This window comes from Myripristis murdjan, chromosome 23, assembly GCF_902150065.1.
Source record: "Myripristis murdjan chromosome 23, fMyrMur1.1, whole genome shotgun sequence".
NCBI classification, from domain to species: domain Eukaryota; kingdom Metazoa; phylum Chordata; class Actinopteri; order Holocentriformes; family Holocentridae; genus Myripristis; species Myripristis murdjan.
In genome coordinates this window covers 21463833-21487384 of record NC_044002.1, presented here as the reverse complement: position 1 = coordinate 21487384, position 23552 = coordinate 21463833, and the positions used below count along the sequence as shown (strand labels likewise).

The following is a 23552-nucleotide window of genomic DNA, read 5'->3' as shown; positions in this document are numbered from 1 at the left end:
GTGAATTGATCCAGCGTGCCCTCGCTTTTGCAGCAACGTCCGGCTTTACCTTCACACGTGGGAGCGTCTCAGTCTGACATGACTGGTCGATGAGCAGCTCAGGGGTTAAGTGCCTTGCTCAAGGACACCTCATTGGTAGAGATAAAGTTTTTCTTTTTCTGTCACCCCGGTCAGGTTTTCCCAGCCAGTGAGCCTGGAGTGAATGACGTCTGACGCCGACACCAGAGGCACCTGAAGGCACCATGTGGCTTCAGGATCCTCACGCAGGAGACCCAAGTTTGATCTCCGTTTCCAGTAAAACCTTTAGTATGTGACCAAGACCATGTCTAGTTTGTGTTTTGTCGCCTAAACCTAACCTTTCCCTAACCTTAAAGGAATACTCCAACATTTTGACCCAGAATGAGACAAGATGTTCGATACCATTTTCACCTCCGTACGTCCTGTGGTTTGGTTCCTGTGGGTGGCATTTCGTATTAGCTTAGCATAAAGACTTGAAGTCTATGGGAGTCGTTAGCCTGGCTCCATCAAAGTGAAAAAATAAACTGTACAGCAACTCTGAAGCTGTCTTATTTACACAGTGTGCCATGTGGATTCGACATACATCTGGGTAAGTCGGAAAAGGGATAATTTGCTCAAAACGCTTGAGTATTCCTTTAACTAAGAGTTTTTTTTTTTTTTTTTTTTTTTTGCCTAAGCCTTTCTCTAACCTTAGTATCAGATGCAAAAGGGCCCTGATGAAGCTGCAGTATTCGCTGACCTGGGAATGAGAAAATGTAGGAATGACAATGAAGTGTTAGGAAAAGAAATGAGCACTGAGGGAATAGGTAGATTTTTTCCCCTCAGTGGTCACTTTAAAAAATTTCATAATACAATAAAAATAGCACTTTGTTAGAAACACCCTGCTAATTCTCTTCTATCATGCGACTGAGAATGAGCAGTTGCTGTGAAATTGTGAAAAGGTAAGTCATCCAGTTTCATCCTGCGGTGAGAACACCGCTGGGCGTCTGCTGTGTGTCTGCCTGCACTTTCTCTCAGTGAGCTGTGATGATTCACTCCTCTCTGCCCCGCCAGGCACACACAGCCGCGCACACCGGCCGCGAGCACGATAAGGTAATACTTGCTGACAGATTGGAGCGTTTGCGGGCCATTTTCTCTCAACCTCGAGGAGCAGCCCTCGTCTGGGAAGACTCTTTTCTGGAGCTCTGCGCCGCTCCGAGTGCTTACCGACACCATTATTCCACATAAAGGGGAAATAGCCTCGTAAACTAACTTTATTTCAGGGTCCATAAAAGCGCCGGCCTGTGGGACTGTGTCTGATGAGCGGTGCAGTAAACTCAAGGAGCAGCGAGACGCACCTTGAACTCTCTTCGTCGTCGCTGAGGCAGATCATGAAAATACAAACCGATGAATATTAACAGCAGATTCAAAACGCGTTTGCCGCATCGGCCCCTCCTCCCGTCACCAGCTGGTTGTGACCGTGTTGCCGTTAGCTGCCGCGCTGTGGCTTAATCAGCCGCCGATGACACTTGGAGGACCGTGACGTTAAGTCTCAGCAAGGCCACAAAGGCCTCGTCCCCATAACCCCTCATTTCATAATTCATAACGTCACCCCCTGCTGTTCACGTTCAAAATGTTTGAGAATAAAGTCAGAATACGTGGAAAGAAGACGAAAAAATAACACCTTTCAGCGCGGCCCTTCCTACTTCTTCATTCCCTGTGAGTTTGTAGTAACTTTATATAAAACATGTTACGGCATAAAGTGACAAATCAGCAAACTTACTCACAGATTTCTGTCACATCATCAGTCAGCAGCAGTATCTCAGCCAGCAAGGAGCACATGTGCACATTTATGGACTAACAATTTCTTCTTATTCATATTTGTATTACACATGTATCTGTGTGTGTGTGTGTGCACATGTATTAAGGGACACACATCTGTTCAAGAACACCTATCACCAGAATCACACCTTTCTACCACATGCAAAGGCTGCAGTTTCATATTAAAAGCTTTCTGATGGTGAACCAGTGAGGGCTTTTATTGTGAAGGAGCTACAGGAAATCAGCAAACAACGCTGCTCCTACCTACCTGGACTCCCTCTTTCAGGTTCACGCTCCCTCCCAGCCTCTTCGCCTGGTGCCTCCAGCACAACAAGGCCCTCAATCAGCAGCTGGACTCTCCTCCTCTGTGGTCCCTCAGTGGAACGAGCTACCAAACTCCAGTCGATCCACAGAGTCCCTCTCAGTCTTTAAGAGAAAGCTAAAAACCCAGCTCTTCAGGGAACACCCGCTCACCTAATGGACTGTGAAAAAAAATAAATCTGCCTCCATGCCTCTGTACCGTCCCTCTTTACTCTGCCTTGTAGCTCCTCTGTCCTCTGGACCAGAACCAGAGCTCTCTGGCACTTGCATTGATCTTTCCTTATTGGTGTATAAAAATCTCATATGTGCGTCTCTCGCTTTTATCTTTGGATAAAAGCGTCTGCCAGATGTGAACTCTAATTGTAACTGTAATTCTGACTGAACTGCATCAGTCGCGGTTCACATGCGGCTGTGGTGTAAACGCTGTAATATCCGAGACGGTGTTTTTCCACAGTGATCGTCCATCCCGTGCCGATGCCGTGGGTGTGTTTGTTTATACCTTTACATACAGTGAAACTGCCCTCTCGAGTGTTATCACAATAAACCTGCGAACAAGGGCTCTGATTGCTCCGCTGTCTGTTCTCGCTACGCCTACACACTCCTTCCTACATAAGCCACGGCTCAGGATTACAGCACTTCTCGTGATTTATGAGCAAATTGCACCGTGCTCTACCTTCTGAATTTACGCTGATAGCTCTGGAGACCAATACAATTCGGGTTGTGCAAGGAAGGAAAAAAAAAAAAAAAACTCGCCGCTGCTTTCCCATTACGTGGTAAATCTCCAGAGAATGAGACAGAGGCGTGCGAGTCAGCAGAAAACCCTCGTGCACACGTCGCCGGGAAGCAACAATTCACACGCACACTGGCTCTGTACTGGGGGCGGGCGGATAAAAAGCTGATGAAGGGACTTTTCCCACTTTTAATTGTCACGTCAAGGAGCCTCTAAGGCCTTTAGGATCCACATGTGCACAGTTGTTTGTCAGATCACAGAGCACCGGGGTTCCCTTATGGAGTGACAACGTTCTAGGGAGAACCTCAGGAGAACCTGACATAACAGTGAATCCCACCAGAATGACTTCAAATGTTATCAAATTATCAGATATCCACATAAAATTGCCACTGCAGAATGTATCATGTAATAATAGTGTATTATATATCTGTTCTATATATACATATTCTACTCTATAGATATTTTTCCAGATATATTTAATTACACATTTAGTCTATGCAAAGGTTCAAAGGTGAAATGTCTATAGATATTCTGTAGATATATTTTAGCGTATTTTATTTTTTATTGTCCTTATAGGGTATGCAGATGTTGTCTTTTATGTATCATATATTCTTACATTCTTTTCATTGGGCTACTTTATTCATTTTGTTATTTGTTGTGTTTTATGTTTCTAAAGTTATAGATCTCTGGTGTTGAGAGGTTTATTTTTGTGTAGCCTAGCTATGTGTGGACACCCTGCTGCTGTAACACAATGATTTCCCAATGTGTGATCAATAATGTGCATCGATCTAGCTGTCTATCTATCTGTCTGTAACATTTAAGGGTATCATTTATGTTGGTCTGAAAGTGACATGCTACTCTGACCTTTAAAAAACAAGAGGAATTGCTGGAATAATAATAATAATAATAATAATAATAATAATAATAATAATAATAATAATAATAATGTTTTGCTGCTTGGAAACCAGCTGGCTGACACATTTTGTTTTACCTTTTTTTTTTCCCCTGTGGTGCCATGCTCACAAAACAATCCCGCAAATATTTAGACCTGGTTCAGAAATGGCTGAAACATTGAAAACCCACATAAAAACAGCTTCAAAATTTAAGTCCAGATGATGTGCGTTCTTGTCCATAGCTTCTATCTGCACTGTTTTCTGAAATCAGGGACTGAATATCAGTTAAAAACAGTCTCCAAACCTGTTTGAGTGTGGATTTTTTTTTTTTTTTTTTTTTTTTTTTGCACCATCACATCATTTTTTGGGCTCGACGTCGAACACGGCCGCCTCCTGCGTGACGCCGCCCGTGCTGAGTCTGCAGTGCTGTGCAGTGTGAGGCTGCAGGCTGCTGTGTGTTCACAGCACATTACCCAACGCTTCTTAAGACAGGAGTTTGTACTCGGTGAAACACGCCTGCAGCACCGAGATCTAAATGCAACACAGCGCGATCGCACTTTGGACACTTTGAAGAGAAACTTCAGCCGAGGCTCGGTTGGAGAGCTCGGCGTCTTTCCTGCCCACGGCCTCTCTGCTCCATTTTGAGGGCCGGAGAACAACAACAGCAACGGCTCTAATTTCATCTCCCCTCTCCCATTTGCCTCTGAGACTTCACCATGTTGAGGCAAAGTCAGCATATGTGCTTTCTTTTCTTTCATGTGTCCCAGCCAAGTGGAAAGCCAGTGAGGAGAGTGGGCATAAAACACTCCCAGCTCCCTCGCCTGCATGCACTGGTAATATTTTAGCTGCTGCGTGTAATCAAAAGCCAAAATTAGCCACAGCTATTCTAGTTTACAGTTACTGAACTAGAGATGCAAAGGGAACATTTACACTTTGAAATCAAAATTAGACTGCTGCAGCTTCACATTCCTCTCTTAACCTATTTTCAGGGCTTTGAGTCGGACTTGGACGAGGCCCTCTGAAGCCGGTGGAGAGTGTGCCCACCACAGCACAGCCGCCCCTCCTCGCCTGCAGTATTCTGGCTCGAATAAGCGGCATGCCGAGCGGAGAGCTGTCATCTGATTTTTAATTGCGGCCGTGGCGACTATAATCAGATCTTGGTGGAATGTGCCCGTGCAAAGCCAGCAGAGATGATTTACAGCCCGCGAGTGACAGCCAGACATTGATTCGATGGCCTCTGCTAAATTATCGAGGCAACGCAGAGGATTCGGTCTCTCTTTTCTCTCGCTCTCGCTCCGTCTCCCTCTTATCAGTTGTCACCGTAATGAGCAGCAGGATTTGGGGGGGAAAGGGATACCCTGTGAGAGTCCAGCCGTGGGCATAGCGCTGCGATTAACTGCAATTGATTAGCCGGCCGGCCGTCTCAGACAGCTCAATCGCTCTGCAGCCGGCGCTTTGACACCGGATGACAGCATAAGCAAACGTCTGCTGGGATAATGAGGTTGCCTCGACACGCCCTTTTGTGTCAGCGCGGCTCACAATCAATTCGGGTGTGTAAACAACCGGTAATGTTGTGTTTGCGTGTGTGCTTGCGCATGCCGGCGTGCGTGTGGAGCGTTTCAACGGGGACGGCAAACAAGAAATAGGACAGTTCACAGCGGCCTCGGCGCCGGCGGGGAGAGAGCTCGCTTCAGGTGGTCTGCAGACAGGCTGCAGAGGCTGCTGGGAGCCTGGAGGTTAGCAACAACAGGCTGCCAGAGAAGAGTTGCCAGTTGAACGCCGAGATCAAGTAGGACACTCTGAATGGGGAGAGTGAGTGAGAAAAAACTCGCTTCAAAACTCTCTGCTAAGGTCATAATCTGCCGCTTTTTCAAACAAGTACACTTCCATTTCTCAGCTGAGAGCAAATTCTTGAAAGGTTTTATGTGTGCTCTTCTGTCCTGGGAAAAAAAAATCAGTGTTGGTGAGTAATTAGTTACATGCAATTAAATTACAAAAAATATGTAACTGTTTTAGTTACTTAGAAAAGTGCTGGTGAATATGCAGAGTTTACATCTGAATATATTCTTTTTGGTAAAAAAAAAAAAAAAAAAAAAAAGCTTGTGTGCAGAGGGGTGAGAGTACATACGTTTTACTTCTTCTCACTCCTTTTCGGATATGTTTAGATTCTCTTGTTTTGTTTTGTTCTTGATTTTTTTTTTTTTGTTTGTTTGTTTTTTTTTTTTTTTGCTATTTGAATCTGTTATTCATTTTGAATGTCTTTTTTTTGGCAGTTTTTTTTTCTATGATTTAAATTGCAGAATTCTGTTTTATGGACATACTCGAAATAAACATGACTAAACTAAAAAAAAACTAAACTAAAAAAATATAACATCCATCCTGTTGCTCTGCAGCTTGTCGCCGTGCAGGAATGTGTTCTCCTGGCAGATTTCCAGACGACGAAGCAGCTCCAAGGGCAGCAGGAGCGTCTCCACGTCTAGACAGGCGCTGTTCGTCTGGCAGTATACGCTCAAACTTTCAGCGTTTTTTTTTTTTTTTTTTTTTTTTTTGCCCCGCCTCTCGTCTGAATTTGCCCCGCCCCTCGTCTGCCACCTTGTTGCGGTCGAGGTGGTTTTCAAATTCTGTGGAGGATCTTTTAATGAAAGTTTGACAGTCAGTGTTGAATTTCTGTTGGGAGGTTCAAAGGAAAGTAATCACAAACTAATCAAATGTAACAAGTTTCATCACTAAAATAGATACATGACTTGTTACATACCGTATTTCACCAATTAATCGCCCGGCCGCAAATAGCCGCCTGGTTCTTATAAACGCCTGGGGTCTGCACAAATTTGTGTATTAAACGCCCACCCGAATAACCACCGGGGCGATTATTTGCATTATATTGAGGTAAACCCAAAATAAGGCTCACCTTATTTTTGCAGAAGTAAATAACTGTGTGGCACTTCCGTTTTCTGTCAAAATAAGAGCGCTAGCTAACGTTAGAAAAAAGGGTGTACCGTAATCTTAAATCGAACGACTGTAAATATGTTGGACAGTAACTGTCATCATGATAATGGCCTGGTGCAGGTCTGTGCAAAAATAAATAAATAAAGGCCTGCAGCGAATAGCTGCCTGGTTCTTTTAAACGCCTGGGGTCCAAGTTGATTTTGCATATTAAACGCCCGGGCTATTAATTGGGGAAATACGGTATTTATCAGGGTAATGTTGTATTTAACTAGACCCTCCCAACACTGTAGAGGAAGTGGTTAACTGGTAGTTATCATGAGCAGCGATAGGCGAAAGAGCGCCACCTTCAGAACGTCAAACTCCACCAAGAGACAATCCAAGGATGGAAAAAAAAGAGAAACCGGTGAATGGTTTGGAGAAGGACGAGCTGCTGAAAGGGAAAACCGTGAGCCAGAACTCTCCGAGATGAGGAGCGACGCAGATGGGGCTCTTCTCAATAGAGCAAAACACACAAGCAATTCATGACCACTTATTAGCAAAATCTATTGCCATAATCAAGAAAAGCAAGAGTCTTGAAAATGATCAATTTCAGCGAAAAGCACTCGAGTTCAAACGGCTCTGGTGAAACTTCAGGGTTTGAATGTGAAGAGGAAGAAAGAGCTGAGCTGAAAAAAAAAAAACGAGAGTCTGATTACTCCCCAAAAAAGGACTAGCGGTAATGGGGGAAAGAAAAAAGAAAAAAAAAAATCAGATTGCTCCCTTTTATGACTCACAATTATTACCAGTATCCTCTCGCTAAGCACGCGGTAGAAAAACTCAAAGGGTAAAAGCATTAATTACCAGGATTTCAGAAAAGGAAAGACATAAAATTTTGATTATGAAAGACCCGGAACATTTGCACTCAAAATATTTGCCCTCCCCCTTTTTTGGGGGGTGAACACACGTTACATAAGTTTATTTATTTTTAGCCTTATTACGCTGGAAGGCAACGGCACTGTTTGAATCATCCTCCGAGGACGATGGAGTGTATTTTTATGCTGGTTTGAACCCTGGACCTTCACAAAAAAAAGAAAAAAAAAAAAAAAAAAAAAAAAAAGTGCACACATTTTTAGCAAGAGGTGTCCATATGATGTAAGCCGCCTGCAGGGAGGCCTTCACATTCTAAGTAGCCAACCCGTATTGATCGTAGCCTCCAGTTGTAAAATCAATAGCGCGCTTCGCCTCTGTAAATGATAAGTGGCCGGGTGCATGGGGGAGCAAGGAGGAGGAGAAGAAGAAGAGAATAAAGATGCAACCCGAGGAAAGAGAGAGAGAGAGACGCTGACCGTTTATTTGATTTGCTCCAGTCGATGAGATGTTTTCGTGTACAGCAAACAGAAGAGTCCCATGTCAGCGATACACGTAATAAACAAGGTTGATGCACGCTCGCGTTTGCAGCCACGCTTGATCTTGCAAATGCATCGCTTCATGCCGCTACAAGGCACTTGGGATGACAACATCCACCGAAAATGGCAGAAGTTGTTGTTGAGGAAACGCAATTTATCCGGAGTGACTGACAGACAAAGCGGCGGCGGCGGCGGCAGGGGCGTTATTTCATCCCACAGGTCCCTCACACACACGGCTCGCAGCAGACTGGAGCAGCCGTAAACAGAATCAGATACAGCGAACCCGCGACGGCTGCCTCTTCAGATCGTCTTCTTTCTGACGTCGCGGTCCTGTGTTGTGCTTTTTTTTGTTAAATCTGCGCGGGCGGAGTTCTCCTTCGCAGATGAAGTGAGACTCGCCCTACATTTTTTTTTAAGAACGCTTAAATGACATGAAGAAGCGAGGGCTGAGCGGCGGTGCAGTCATTATGGCTGAGGGCTTTTAACTCCAAAAGTACATTTAGGACGGAGCTTAGGAAAAATCTTATGTCAGTGCTATGGGAACGCTGGAGGATTTTTTTTTTTTTTTTTTTTTTTTTGTTCAAACATCACATATCTACCACTTCAAAATAAAGGCACCTGCTTTTATAAAAAGGATTGCTTGCATCAAATCAAAACAAAACATGGTAGCTTTTAAAGCACAGCTGATAAATGAAGTCCTTGAAGAACAAAACAGCATCGCAGAACGTGACTCAAGACCTTTTCTGAACTGTTACGTTTCAGCGGCAAAACAGTGAAATGCCAAGCAGGAGAGATAAGGTATTAAGCGGCAGTAGGTAAGATTATTCGCACAAATTCATCTTAATGTATCTGCATGTGGCTGATGGAGCTGATCAGCGCCAGTGACTCGCTGATTATTTTGCAAGGTGCTGAGATTTCTCGCTCGAAAAAGTCACTTTCTGACCAAATTAATACTCTCTTTTGGAGTTTCAAGACACTCGCGTTGGCGCAACACACCTGAAAAATAACAAAAAAATCTATTATTGATTAGTTGATTCAGAATGCTGCTGCTCGAGTCCTCACTAAGACCAAGAAAGTGGATCATATCACTCCAGTTCTCAGATCTTTACACGGGCTTCCTGTGTGTCAAAGAATTGACTTCAAGATATTGCTGTTGGTTTATAAAGCACTAAATGGTTTAGGGCCAAAATACATCTCTGATCTGCTGCTACATTATGAACCATCCAGACCTCTGAGGTCGTCTGGGACAGGTCTGCTTTCTGTCCCCAGAATCAAAACTAAACATGGAGAAGCAGCGTTTAGTTTTTATGCTCCACATGTCTGGAACAAACTCCCAGAAAACTGTAGATCTGCTGCGACTCTCAGTTCTTTTAAATCACAGCTGAAGACTTTTCTGTTTGCTGCTGCCTTCCATTAAACCACATTAAGGGTTAATATTTTACACTGCACTGTAACTTTTAACTTCCTGTTCTATCTTATTCTCCTTTTAGCTTCTTTTTATTAATTGTTTTTATGTATGTTTTCTTGTGTTGCTTTTATATTGTTTTAATGCCTTTATGCTCTATGTAAAGCACTTTGAATTGCCTTGTCGCTGAAATGTGCTATACAAATAAACTTGCCTTGCCTTGCCTATTAAAAAAGTTGACACTATATGGAAATAAGTGCTGCTTTGTAAATCGTATGAATTTCTCAGTGGATCGTAAAGATTCAGAAAAGGTCTTGCTTTGTATTCAACAAGGATTGCAGGGTTTCTGGTAAGCGCAGCAACATTTGGCTGCCAGGTTTTTGCAGCTCAGTTTGATTTTACATTCTCAGGGATGAAAGGGAACTAGTAGATGCCCAGTTGGTCCCAGAAGTCACAGATATGGTCCCTGGTTCCCGCCTGCGCATGCGAGCGGACTGTCAGGTTCATGACCTGCCAGCCGCTTTTGTCAGAGTAGCGCGGCCAAGCCGGCGGGCGCTGCTGCCGGCAGAAGTTCGTCTGCTGGACCCGCGAGGAGGGGTCGCCCGCGTGGGCGAAGGCGCCCCAGTAGCACAGCATCCGGTTGGACAGCAGCCTCTCCGGCGGCGACAGCGTGAAGTTGGCCACGGAGGCCGAGTCGAACAGGAAGGGCAGCTCGGCGCCGTGGCAGGCGTGCTGGTAGCAGAACGTCAGGCCCGACCAGACGTGGTGGTCGGACGCCACGTGGTCGAACACGTACATCCACACGGAGCTGCCCGCCGCCGTGCTGGCACGCGCCGACCGCCTGGACGGACACAGGAAGACGAAGTCGGTGACGATCTGGGAGGCAGAGAGGAGAGAAACAACAAAAACAAAACAGGTCAGGCTGAGATCATTCGCTGTTACACCTGTGGCAGAAACGTTCATTTAACACGTTTTCATCCATATTTGATTTTTGGTTCTTTAGACATCTGTTGCTTGGTTTGTAACAGGAAGCTGATCTGAGGAAAGACTGACTGTCTTTGCTGCTGACCTTTTCTTCTTTTTCCTTACTCGCTGAGCAGATCAACACCAGCCCAGCCTCCCACTCACTGCACACTCCACATTTTGCTGCTCTGGTGCCGCTCCTCCCTCCACTTCCACCTCCCTCTTTAGTTTAAATGTCATTTGTGTCATGGTAATCTTTTTTTGGTCCCTTTTGAGAGAGCTTGTAATTTGTGTTTTGTTTCTCCTCTAATTACCTCCACCGATGAAGCTGGCAAGAGGTTATATTTTAACCTGTTTTTATTTGCATTCACATGCTTTTATTTGCTGGAAAATGAAACCTGGAAGACAAACAGTTAGATAATCTCTATAAGCAGATTCTGCTTTGCTGATTGTTTGGTTTCCATTTCCACTGCAGTAAAAGTAGTTTTATAAAGGTTAACAGTCTGTGTGGGGAATGAAAGAGGCAGAACGGACTGGAAGAAATAACGTCTGGACTTAAAACGCCTACAAAAATTATTGAAGTTTGTTACTGTGATCAACTCTTCTCTAAAAGAAACAAACGGCTACACTGGAAAACAAATATAAACCATTACGGACGCTGCAGCTAGGAGTTTAAGAGCCACATTATAGTTTCATTACACTTATAGTCTATACTGCCACCTGCTGTACGCCAGAAGTAAACTTCTAATTTGATGTCAGTTGTTTTTGCCTTATTTTTCAGTCGACCGTCTTTTGTTTATTTAGATCAGAGGTACAGTCGGCAAACAGCTCTCACAAAGAGCCGAGAATCTACAGGTTTTCACTCCAACCAAAAACTCCACCAGGTGATTTCACTGATCACCTCACCCTCAAGCAGAGAGGAGGAGCCAATCAGCAGGGCCGTGCCTGACCAATTTGGCGTCCCAGGCGACATTTTCAACGCAAAAGACGGCAGGTAGCTGGGTATCACGACTAAGGTTTTAGTCAAATTCTAGTTCAGATCGGCTGCATTCAAACACACTCAAACACTCAGCGCTCAGCAAAGAACCAACAACAACAACAACAACAACAAAGAAGAAGATGTATAAACTCATGCAAAAATAATCCCTCTCAGTCTTCACACTGCTGAGCCACTAGCAGTGTGTGTTGGTGTGTGTGTCTGCAGAGACGCTGCCCTCTGCCTGGAGTTTCTCGTTTTGAGCTCGGGACTCTTCTGGGCATCGGCCTTTGGGCAGTGAGTGTGTAGCTCCCAGCCAATCACAGCGCAGCATGAAGCCAGGATTGATAGCACGACATCCAATAGGAAGCTACGAAAAATCGCAGACGTGGAAAAAAGAAAATCTAGCGAGGAGAAAGGCCAAGCGGACGAAGCTCGTTCCACAACGAGAGTGAAGCTGGGGTTGAGTTTCACCGTACCAAATTTCAGTTTCCTATGTGGTGTAGTTCCTGAGATATTGACACCTGGAAATGGAGGAAAAATAAGGACGTGCCAAAATCGACACACACTCCCCTCACTAAATTGGCCGAATCTCAAAAAGTATCCATCCGAGCAAACTAAAATTTTACAGCGTGCCTATTGGATAAATAAGGAACAACTGGTGAATTTTTCAGAATTTTTTGAGACGCAAGTGCGTGGGATGTCCTGAAATGACATGGAATGACCCTAAACTGAACTACCATATTTCACCAATTAATCGCCCGGCCGCAAATAGCCGCCTGGTTCTTATAAACACCTGGGGTCTGCACCCATTTCGCGTATTAAACGCCCACCCGAATAACCGCCGGGGCGATTATTTGTATTATATTGAGGTAAACCCAAAATAAGGCTATTCACAATAACGGTGCGGCACTTCCGTTTTCTGTCAAAATAAGAGAGCTGGCTAACGTTAGAAAAAAGTGTGTACCGTAATCTTACATTGGCCGACTAACTCTTATTTTGACAGAAAACAGAAGTGTCAGAGGGAGCGACTTGCAGCGCGAGCGGTTTGCACTGTTTGTATGTACAGATATGTTTACCTTATGCCTTACAGTACTTTTGTACTAACAGATATGTTGGACAGTAACTGTGATCACAGTAATGGCCTGGTGCAAAAATAAATAAATAAAGGCCTGCAGCGAAAAGCCGCCTGGTTCTTTTAAACGCCCGGAGTCCAAGTTGATTTTGCGTACAGTGGTCCCTCGTTTATCGCGGGGGTTATGTTCTAAAAATAACCCGCAAAAGGCAAAAGTAGTCAGCTTTAGTTTTTTACAGTTATTCTAGATGTTTTAAGGCTGTAAAACCCCTCACTACACACTTTATACACTTTTCTCAGACAGGCATTAACATTTTCTCACTTTTCTCTCTTGTTTAAACTCTCAAAGTTCAAACCTTCGTAGAAAAATAAGTCCAGTATTATAGAATGAACGCATTCTGTACTGGACAGGAGACACGGCACGGAGGAGACGGATTGACAATGGGCTACAGTCCCTTAGCCAATCAGGACGCAGAACACAATGCACTGTTAAAAAAAAAAAAAAAAAAAAAAAAACGCATGCAAAATTGCACTAAAAAAAATCCGCGAAACTTAGCCCTCCGACTTTGAACGCCGTGTTTACAAACCACAGCCGACACTCATTCTGCCTTTTTAGTCTCTATTGTGTGACTTCCACTTCCTGCAGTTTGTGTCGTCGGTGCGAGCGGACGAACACTAATGAAAGGCACTAATTAGCGCGAGGTGGAGACGAGCGGGGCCGAGGGCAGCGCGGTGGAAGCTGTGGACTCCGGCTGACGAGAGAGGAGCAGAAAGTGAAGGGAGTGAAGGGAGCAGCTTTTCCAGCCTGTTACCTGGAAACCAGAGAGAGTGTGTTCAGCAGTAACAAGAGCAGACGCCCACACAGCCCAACATCTCTGACACCTGGAAACAAGCAGGCTGACTGTATGGACCTGACGGACGCACACACACACACACACACACACACACACACGCACACACACGCACAGACACACACACCTACCTGTCTCTCGCAGGCGTACGTGTGAAAAATACACACCGATGCAGGCAACTGTCTGTCTCTGACACACACACACCTCCTCTTTCTCATACTGTAAGTTCATGCATGCACATACACACACACACACTAACCTCTTTCTCAAAGGTGCATGCACACACACACTCACACACACACACACACACACACACAAAAACGCACACAGATTTGCATTGCTCTCACAGGCACACATGAAAAATCCACTGTCTGTCACTCTCTCTCTCTCTCTCTCTCTCACACACACACACACACACACACGTAAGTTTTTTTTGCAGGCACACACACACACACACACACACACACAAATATACACTGATGCAAGCACTGTCAAGCACACAGGAAGGTACTCTGTCTTAAACACACACACACACACACACTTAAATAGATGTAATTCACACATGCACAGATAAATGCACACATTTGTATACACACGTGCGCACACACACACACATACTTTTGCACACAAATTACACACCTACACAGACGCACACACACATACACACACAATGATGCAGGTACTGTCTCTCTCTCTTGCTCTCTCTCTCTGTCTCACACTCACACACACACACACACACACACACACACACACACAACTATACAGTGATGCAAGCACTGCCTCTGTCATAGACACACACACACACACACACACACACACACACACACACACACACCACTTCTTTCTCACACATGCAGGTACTCTGTTTTACTCACACAGATTCTGCACAGATAATTGAACACACACACACACACACACACACACACACACATACACACAAACATGCAAACACACCTACAAATACACATACGTTTGCACACAAACTCAAATTACACACCCACACACATACACACACTTTCTCACAGACACACACACACACACACACACACACACACACACACACACACAGATGCAGGTACTGTCTGTTTCTCTCTCTCTCTCAAACACACACAAACACACACACACCTACACACACACACATACTTAGGCATACAAACACAAATTACACACCCACACACAGACACAGACCAACACACACACACACACACTGTCTCACAGACACACACACACACACACACACACACACTGATGAACAGACATTGATGCAGGAACTATCTGTCTCTCTCTTTCTCATACACACACACACAAATTACACAGACACACACAGACACAGAAAGACACACACACACACACACACACAGAGACAGTGCATGCAGGAGCCGTCTCACACACACTCACACACACTCACACACACTCGCTCGGACAGGAGCAGAGGTGCACATGAGGAGTTATGTAACATGAATCGTATGGATTCAGGTGAAACTCCTGGAAATACAGTTTTTCTTTCTTCTGCTCCTTCCTTCCCTCACCCACACGTTTCCTCTCCCGTCTCCGCTGCCCCTTCTCTTCTCCCAACACACACACACACACACACACACACACACACTCTCTCTCTCTCTCTCTCTCTTTCTCTCTCGACCAACCCGTCATCGCACCTCTTCCACCTTTTCAAACTCCTTCTCATTTTCCGCTCCAGCTGTTTTTTTTCTCCTGCTTCTCCTCCCTCACTCTTCATATCCTCACATAAATAAATGTCTGTTTTTTTTGTTTGTTTTTTTTTCACTCCATCGCCACACATGAAAAAGGCTTTTTCAAACACGCCGTGTCTGCTGGCTCTTTCCTGCTGCACAGGAAGTGATGCTTTTTGTTTTGGGATAAACAGAAGAAACTAAAATCATCGATCAACAGGAAATCCAAGTCCCGCCCACACAGTTTGATTGACAGGTGAACTCTGGTTTAGCACCAAAGGATGGAGACAAAATAAATAAAAGTATCTTATGGGCTGACACTCGTTTTGAGTCGGCTCGGCAACGCTGGAAAAGATGCACTGTCTTTTTCGGCTGGCCGCTTGTTGTGCTGCTGTTGCCTGGCAACCGCAGCATCAGCCGTCAGTCAGTTAGTAGCTAGTCGGCCAACCAGCTGGTATTTACTGGGCAATATACACAATATTAACTCTTTAAAAACCCGGGAGCACATGTGCAGGCTTTTATTTTGAAAGGTTTTATTTCCCCTCTCTATATAAAATTCACTTTATTTCTTTTTCCTTTCTTTCTTTCTTTCTTTCTTTTAAATTAGTAATTTTATGCTAATTTATGGTAGTCTTGTAGGTAAAATTTTAATGTAAAATTTTAATAATTATAAATCGTTTTTTTTTTCTTCTGATTTCATGGTAATTTGTGTCTGCTTCTGAGCTTTTTTCCAGTAATTTTGAGAAAATTTCATTGTTTTTTAAAAAAATATATTTTGCATAAGTTTGTAGACATTTTATGGCAATTTTCTTGTCATTTCCTTTTTGCAATTTTTGAATGCAGCAATAACTTTCCTCTGGACTTTTTTCGGTCTTCAGTTTAGATTGTGTTGCCTCCTGCCGGCTCATGAAAAAGTCAGAACTCTCCACTGTTTGCAGGAATCACTGCAGAAGTCACGGCTCTCTATTGACTCAATTAGCCAGCAGAGTAAGAACACACAGTGATGACGGGCGCTTTTCTGCTCCAAAATGAATCTTTTTTTTTTTTTTTTTCACTTTGTGCCGCTCGGTCTTCTCTAAACTCTGTTACAGCTCCACTTTCCCAGCTCCACCTCGTCCACCACACACCGCCTCTGTCCCTCCCGCTCCACCTCTGGAAGGGACAAAAGGCAAAACGTTTGGCTCTCCACATCAGCCTGTGTGACGGACCGGCTGACATTTGTGCCGAGCCCCCCCGGTCCTCTGGAGGGCTGCCCTTTACGTGGAGAGGTGTGGGGGGCGGCTTGGTGCTGCGGGCTGCGTTCGCCTCTCCAGCGCCTGACAACTGCACTGTGAACTGTGACTGAATACTAAATATGTCTGGGTGCGTCACCTCCTGACCCCCTGCAGCTCCCTGAGGCCGCCGCCGCCACCGCCACCACTTCTCAAAACCTCCTGCAGGCCGTTCCTCTCCGCGCCGTCCCATGCTTTTGCTTGTGTTTGGCGTGTTTTACGCAGTGATGAAAGGAATATACACTGTGATAAACAGAATGATAAAAGCCATGCAAAAATAAGACTGAAAAAAAAAAACAAAAAAAAACTAATTTGTGCAGGTGAGATAAGAGAGGAAAAATCCATGGGGCATACGAAAACATCTCATTAGCCGCCGGCTCGCTATCTTTCTCCTTTATTGCAGCAGAGTAATGCATTTATTATCGACTCATTTGTGGCTCTAAACTTGAAAACCTGCCCGGTAACAGCACAAGTGAGGCAAAGGCACGGAGATTTAATTTCATCACTCAAAAGTGATCATTCTTAAAGGGGCTATGTGTTGCATGTCATGCTATATGTTACTGTAGGCACATTGTGCACCATCAGGTTGGATTTAGAGGGAGACTGGTGGGAAGTTTGAATTGCTTTACAGCACAAAACAGGAAGAGGTGTTGTTCTTGCAAAGGAAAATGGTTTTAATTTGGGAAAAACAAAAACTGCACATTATCACGACCATGTTCTCCTTTTTTATGGCTATCACACCAACCCGGCAAAAATGTTATGACGCACAAGAGACGGTAATGTGGACGAGCGCTGTTTTTCACAATATGATGGTGACGTAAAGCAGCGATCTCCTTCACAAATGGTGGAGGTGGTGGTGTGATATCTGTTGCTTTTTCTACGGCTTGAGATACTGCACTCCTCGACGTCATTTCAGCGTAAACAGTCAAAACTGTGAGAATCTAATGAAGCAGGACTGGTAACATGGGCGATCGACCGCTTGTTACCTAGCAACCAGATGCCCATATATGCTGGGCTGATTGAAATTGTCTACTGACGCATGGCTAGCGTTACACACTGCCACTTCTGTTTTCATAACTGTATTGTGATCGCCACCTAAAGGCTCATTTGTGCTCCATTTATGTACAAAAATAAATCAGTTTCAAATGATGTAACCGTCACTGCCAACATGCATCTATGGGGACTTTACTTTGGCGTGGATGTTAAGCAGTAAATCCACCAGAGGGCAGCACAGAGTCCAAAGTAGCGACGTTAGAGCAGGTCGTAATAATGGAGCTGCTGCAAAGAGGCAAAAGTGGAGGCGGCGTTGTAGACGGCGGTGGTCTGTGAGGTCATTAAACACATCACGACAGGAGGACGGTGGTCTGTGAGGTCGTTAAACACATCACGACAGGAGGACGGTGGTCTGTGAGGTCGTTAAACACATCACCACAGGAGGACGGTGGTCTGCGAGGTCATTAAACACATCACCACAGGAGAACGGTGGTCTGCGAGGTCATTAAACACATCACGACAGGAGGACGGCGGTCTGCGAGGTCATTAAACACATCACGACAGGAGGACGGCGGTCTGCGAGGTCATTAAACACATCACGACAGGAGGACGGCGGTCTGTGAGGTCATTAAACACATCACGGAAGGAGGACGGCGGTCTGTGAGGTCATTAAACACATCACGGAAGGAGGACGGCGGTCTGTGAGGTCATTAAACACATCGCCACGGGAGGACGGCGGTCTGTGAGGTCATTAAACACATCACGACGGGAGGACGGCGGTCTGTGAGGTCATTAAACACATCACGACGGGAGGACGGTGGTCTGTGAGGTCATTAAACACATCACCACAGGAGGTCATTAAACACATCACGACAGGAGGACGGTGGTCTGTGAGGTCGTTAAACACATCACAACAGGAGGACGGTGGTCTGTGAGGTCATTAAACACATCACAACAGGAGAACGGTGGTCTGTGAGGTCATTAAACACATCACGACTTTCTGAAAATGTGCACAAATACAGACAAAATTAATGCAGAGTACGGAGAGAAGGCATAAATGAGCCCTGAGAATTCATATTAAAACAGATTTGGATCCTGTTCTGAATTGCTATCAGGAAGATAATTCATCTGGACTTTGTAATCTGTAAAAAATTGGGCTTATTCCGGTCAAATGTATTTCAATATTCAATGTAATAGTAATAAAATAGTGTAAAAGAGTCTGCAAAGCTTGAAGTTTCTCTCCAGTCTAGTGAGGTGAGGCTTTAAAGGGTAAGTTCATTAATTTTGGCCCTGTGTATAATTTGTCTCTGACATCGCTGTAGTACTCTCGGAGCCACACAGAATATTGGCTCTTGAGTCAGCTGTCAGTTGAAGCTATCGAGCTCCTGTTGCTAACCTCGGGCCGCTAACAAGCCGCCCGAGCGGGGAATGTCAGAACACCTCCAAAAAAGCCATTTGTAGGCTCCGCAGGGGAGCGGACAGCAAAACGAGAAAGTTGCAATTAGCCGGCCTCATGAAAAACACGCGCCGCACACAACCATCTGTTTCAGTTTGTCAGCTGAGGTGTTGGCATCGCGGTGAGGGTCCGCGGGCGCCAGATCCTTTTCGTTTGTTGGAAGCCTTTGAAAACACTTTGGGGAAAACGACGCCGACTTGTCTTTCATTTTACAGCCGAAAAGGAGCAGCGCTGCACCGTCCTCACTCGGTGTCTCTCCCAAACTCTACCTGGCTCCATGTGCAGCTGTTCCCACCCCGACCTGACCTCCAGCGGTGCGTTCACTGCCCACAGCTGTCGATGCTGCGGCGAAGAAGAAAAAAAAAACTACATTCTTATAAAGGGGCATTACACTAAACTGAAGCGAGGGCCCTGTAGACTCAATTGAAAAATGTGGAATAAGCACCTAATTCGATGTCATGCCATATCGATGTCATGAAATTCTCCCCATTTTATTTATTTTTTATTCCACATTTTTTTGGCCAGTGGAGTTTACATGGTCTTTGCTGCAATTTTTTTCATGGTGCAGCTTTTATTGTGAAATTTGGAAATGACTAAAAGTAGAACCAACAAAGTAGAAGCAGAGTCAGAGCTTTTATTGTGAAAGGTTCCACAATTTGCCATTGATCGTTTGTTCTCTGTGATGGATCTGATTCAAAATGTAGGGAAGGACAAAACTCAAGCGAAAATGTAATTAAATAAAATTACACAATTACACAAAAAAGCTACTACAGTAACATGAGTCGATGTATTTAGTGACTTCCACCTCTGGAAATCAGGGCTAATTTGAATTTATGCACTTTTTAACTTTTCCATTTGCTCTCTACTCACATGTGGAGCTGACAAATAGTTTTTTTTTGGAGTACTTTTGACATACGCTGTTGGGACTCTTTACCAGCAGCAAGATGGCAGCAACGGGAGCTTGCCATTTCAGCGACTTATTTCTGAACTCCAGTTTTCTGCCTGCACGTCAGCATGCAGGGAAGGATGCCGGGGGTTCCCAGGCTCTGCTGGACTCTGGTCTGGGACTGAATTTTCGGGGCTGATTCCAGTTTTTGTTCAGGTTCCAGTCTCAAAACGATGTCGCCGCAGCAGCTACAGACGAGCGCCGATGTCGCCCGCACTTTGATTTTGTCACATTTACACAGCTTATTCATGTTGATGCAGGTGTTAAATCAACATCCAGTAGACATCAGAGTGCTGTGTTGACATTTCAAAAGGCTTCATGTTTCAGCTTTAAAAGATCTTTTTTTTTTTTTTTTAATCCAAGCAGAAAAAAAGCAAGCATGAGCACCATGGTAATCTTCTTCCTCGGTCATCTCTCTCTCTCTCTCTCTCTCTCTCTTTCTCTCTCTCCCTCCCTCTCTCTCTCTAGGTGTTCATGATAGAGCAGATTCTTCTGAGTGACGCTGCATCTCAGCAGACAATCCCCCCCCGACCCCAGGTGGTCTGCATGCTTCACCCATACAGATGATGGAGCAGAAAATGGGCTGTCGTCTGCCCGAGGAGCCACGAGAGAAGCTGGACCTGCAGCGCCCTCTATGGGCAAACGACAGGAGCTGCGCTTTGAACACCCGAACAGCAACACTGTGCAGAAAAAACAAAGGCTTCTTGAAGATCCCTGCATATCATGCATTTTTTTTGGGAAATTCATCACAGGGTCTCTGGGTATTGAGCAGAATCTACAGATATAAAAGTGTAGACAGATAAACATCAACAAAATAATGATAACCTTGGACCGTACAATTCTAACTCTTTGAAACCTGAGGAAAATATGCAGGAAAAAGGCAATTGGAAAATAAGCAATTTACAGGAACATTAGTCAAACAAAACAAGCAAAAAAAAAAAAAAAAAAAGAAAAAAAAAGAAAGAAAGAAAGAAAGAAAAGAAATTAGGACAAAATGAGAGAAAATTATCAGAAAAAAATATATATGTGTGCGTGTGTGTATGCAGGTAGATAGATAGATAGATAGATAGATAGATAGATAGATAGATATAGAATATTAATAACAGAGTAAATGTTGTTAAAGCCTGCCCGCTGGCTCCTGGGATTCAAAAACATAAACAAGGTTCGACACAAGTTCTGGGGCGGCAAGGATAACTTGTCAAGAAGCATCTGCTCTTCTGAAGTGTCCTTGAGCAAAACACTCAGACTGCTACTCTGTGGCTGATCCTGACCTTTGACCTCGCTGTGCGGAGGCTGGCATGGAAGCAGGGAGTCAATAAAGCACGGCATCATTATTAGCAGGAATTCGTCTCTCCTGGCGGATGCTGCACATTTGATCGTCTTCCCTTCCTCTGTCTGACTTGAGGAAACCGTCGCCGGCGTGTTTTGTGTGTTTTCCAGGTGACAAAATGAAACGAGACGTGTGACGTGATGAAGCGACGCTGCAGAGAGCCGGCGAGGCAGCCGGGGCCTCGTTAAGCGCCGAACTCCGGCCGGGCGGGAAATCGATGCAGGCATGACCACCCGCCTCGTGCACACACTGAATGGGTGATTACCGGTGTATCTGTGTGTGTGTGTGTGTGTGTGTGTGTGAGACACGGTGTGCGACTGTACACATTTCAGTCTGTGAGCATCAGAGAATGTTATTGCTTGTGGCTCAGTGACCCAGAAACGCCGTGATGTTCCACTCACATTCCCCGGACTGTAAAACAGGCGAGCCTCTACATCACCATTTATTGCAGCTGTCAGAGGGAAGCCTTGTTTCCTTAAAAATGTTTTTTACCGATTCCTAAAAACCAGGCCGGTTTTCAGATTGATGACCGTGCCATTTTTGAAACTCCGTCGTGGGTTTTTTTCGCGGGTCTTCAGGTTTACCCGCCTCTGCACGGTTCCATTTTCCTGAGAAAACGTCGCTACCTGCAGTTCATCAGTCAATATTTCAGATGGAGAGATGATTTCTTCTTTAAAATGAGAACTATTATTTTGCAAGCCGGTGCCTCAAGGTGACTCCTGACTTCAACAGCAATCTATAAAATGCCTTACTTTTAGTGCAGGAATTGTTTTTTTTTTTTTTTTTTTTTTGGAGTAGTAGTCATAATATTCTTCAAATAGAGATCATATTCTAGAAAAGTCTGGTGGTATACCAACTTGTGCATCAGCTTTCTCCCCTTTTCATATTTTTTTCTAACACAGATGACACCTTCAACCCAAAAAAAAAAAAAAAAAAAAAAAAAAAGATGTTTCTCACGTTTGCTTTTCCTCACACATCCTGCATTTCCATCGAAAAAGCAAGCTGGAAATACAGAGCAGCCGTGAGAGAGCCGAGGGCGAGAAGACAAAGCCACATCAAACAGGGGAATATTAATTGAACACATTGCGGTGGATTTGCCCGAGTCTGATCAAACTACTTTGAGCGAGCGAACCATCTGTGAGCGGTAAACGCTGGGAATTCAACACGTTATCTCTCGGCTTAAATCAGTCCGTCTCCTGCCGCGGAGCCAGTGAGGACACACTGTACTCTGATGTGAGCTGCTGATCTCTGCTGGAAAGTGTTTATCCTGACTAAAACTACAGCCTGCAACACAAGCCCTTCTCCTGCCCTGTCCTCCAGAAATAAATAAATAAATGAATGAACAAAGCGAGACCCGGCGTGGCCTCCCAGGTGTTACCTGAGCCAGCATGTCCCTGCGGTCGGCGTCCTTGTACAGAGGCAGGTACTTGTGCAGGACGCGCAGCGCGTGCTGTTTGAAGATGGCCGTGGTGTACACGGTGCACTCCACCGCCGACACGGGTTTGGTGAAGACGCCGTACACGAAGATCACGCCCTCCTCCGAGGTCGTACCTGCGGGACAGGAACAGGCTGAGTGTCAAATATTAAAAAAACAAACAAACAAACTTATAAATAATGACCCTCTTGCTCTGGATTTGCATGCTCGTTTGCAAAATAATTTCTCTGATGGTGTCATGGTTTATAAACCCTTATCTGACCCTTTTAGTGTCATAAGAACAGCTCTACGGTCAAAATGGTGTAGCAGTGCCCCCTGTAGGCCGACCAGTGATACCAATTAAATTTCTATTATCTGGGAAACAGAAGTCTTAATTTTCAGAAAATCAAACAGGTAAAGCTTACATGAATCAGTTGTTTTTCCACACTGGATTATATTTAGATATATTATATTTCTGTAAAAGTCATTTTCCTGTTAGTGAGATTGGCAGGGAATTCGCACGGCGCCCCCTTTGGTCATTTGGTGCAACTGCTTAACCGTCTGAAACCCAGGAGTCCCGGACCGGGCTTGTATTTTGAAAGGTTTTATCTAAACCTCTGGAAAATATCTTTAAAAATGACTACTTTGGCCTTTGAAGACACATTTTGGTTGGATCTGACCACGCCCGCCTCCGGGACCTGTGTGTGTGTGTGTGTGTGTGTGTGTGTGTGTGTGTGTGTGCGCGTGCATGTTACCGAGCAGCACTGGTTTCTCCTTCTGCCAGTGGCCCTTCTGGAAGGCAGTGACCGCCTGCTCTTTTATCAACTCCCTGTCGATGTACGGACCCCAGGTCTCGAAAATCTCCAGAAACCTGAACGGGTTCACGACCCTCGAACCTGAGAGAGAGAGAGAGTGAGAGAGAGAGAGAGAGAGAGAGAGAGAGAGAGAGAGAGAGAAAGAGAGAGAGAGGCTTTAGATTAGATGAACATTAAAACCTCACTTATTGTCACAAAGTACAAATCCTCTGTTGCTGTACTTAAGTAATGCAGATTTTCCAGGTGTCTGATTTCTGTGTCTGCTGTCTTTTTCCC

The 23552-nt window shown here is 44.8% G+C and overlaps 1 protein-coding gene across 1 annotated transcript in view; it reads right to left on the bottom strand.

Moving 5' to 3' along the window:
* Positions 1 to 9762: 9762 nt before the first annotated feature.
* LOC115355078 (cAMP-regulated D2 protein) overlaps positions 9763 to 23552 on the bottom strand; it is a 21322-nt gene continuing 7532 nt past the window's right edge. Inside the window, exons 6-8 of the mRNA XM_030045729.1 lie at positions 23217 to 23357; positions 22426 to 22598; positions 9763 to 10374 (exon numbers count right to left, since the gene is read on the bottom strand). Coding sequence (XP_029901589.1) covers positions 9922 to 10374; positions 22426 to 22598; positions 23217 to 23357 — 767 coding nt within the window. The 3' untranslated portion in view covers positions 9763 to 9921. The remainder of the gene's footprint in view (positions 10375 to 22425; positions 22599 to 23216; positions 23358 to 23552) is intronic.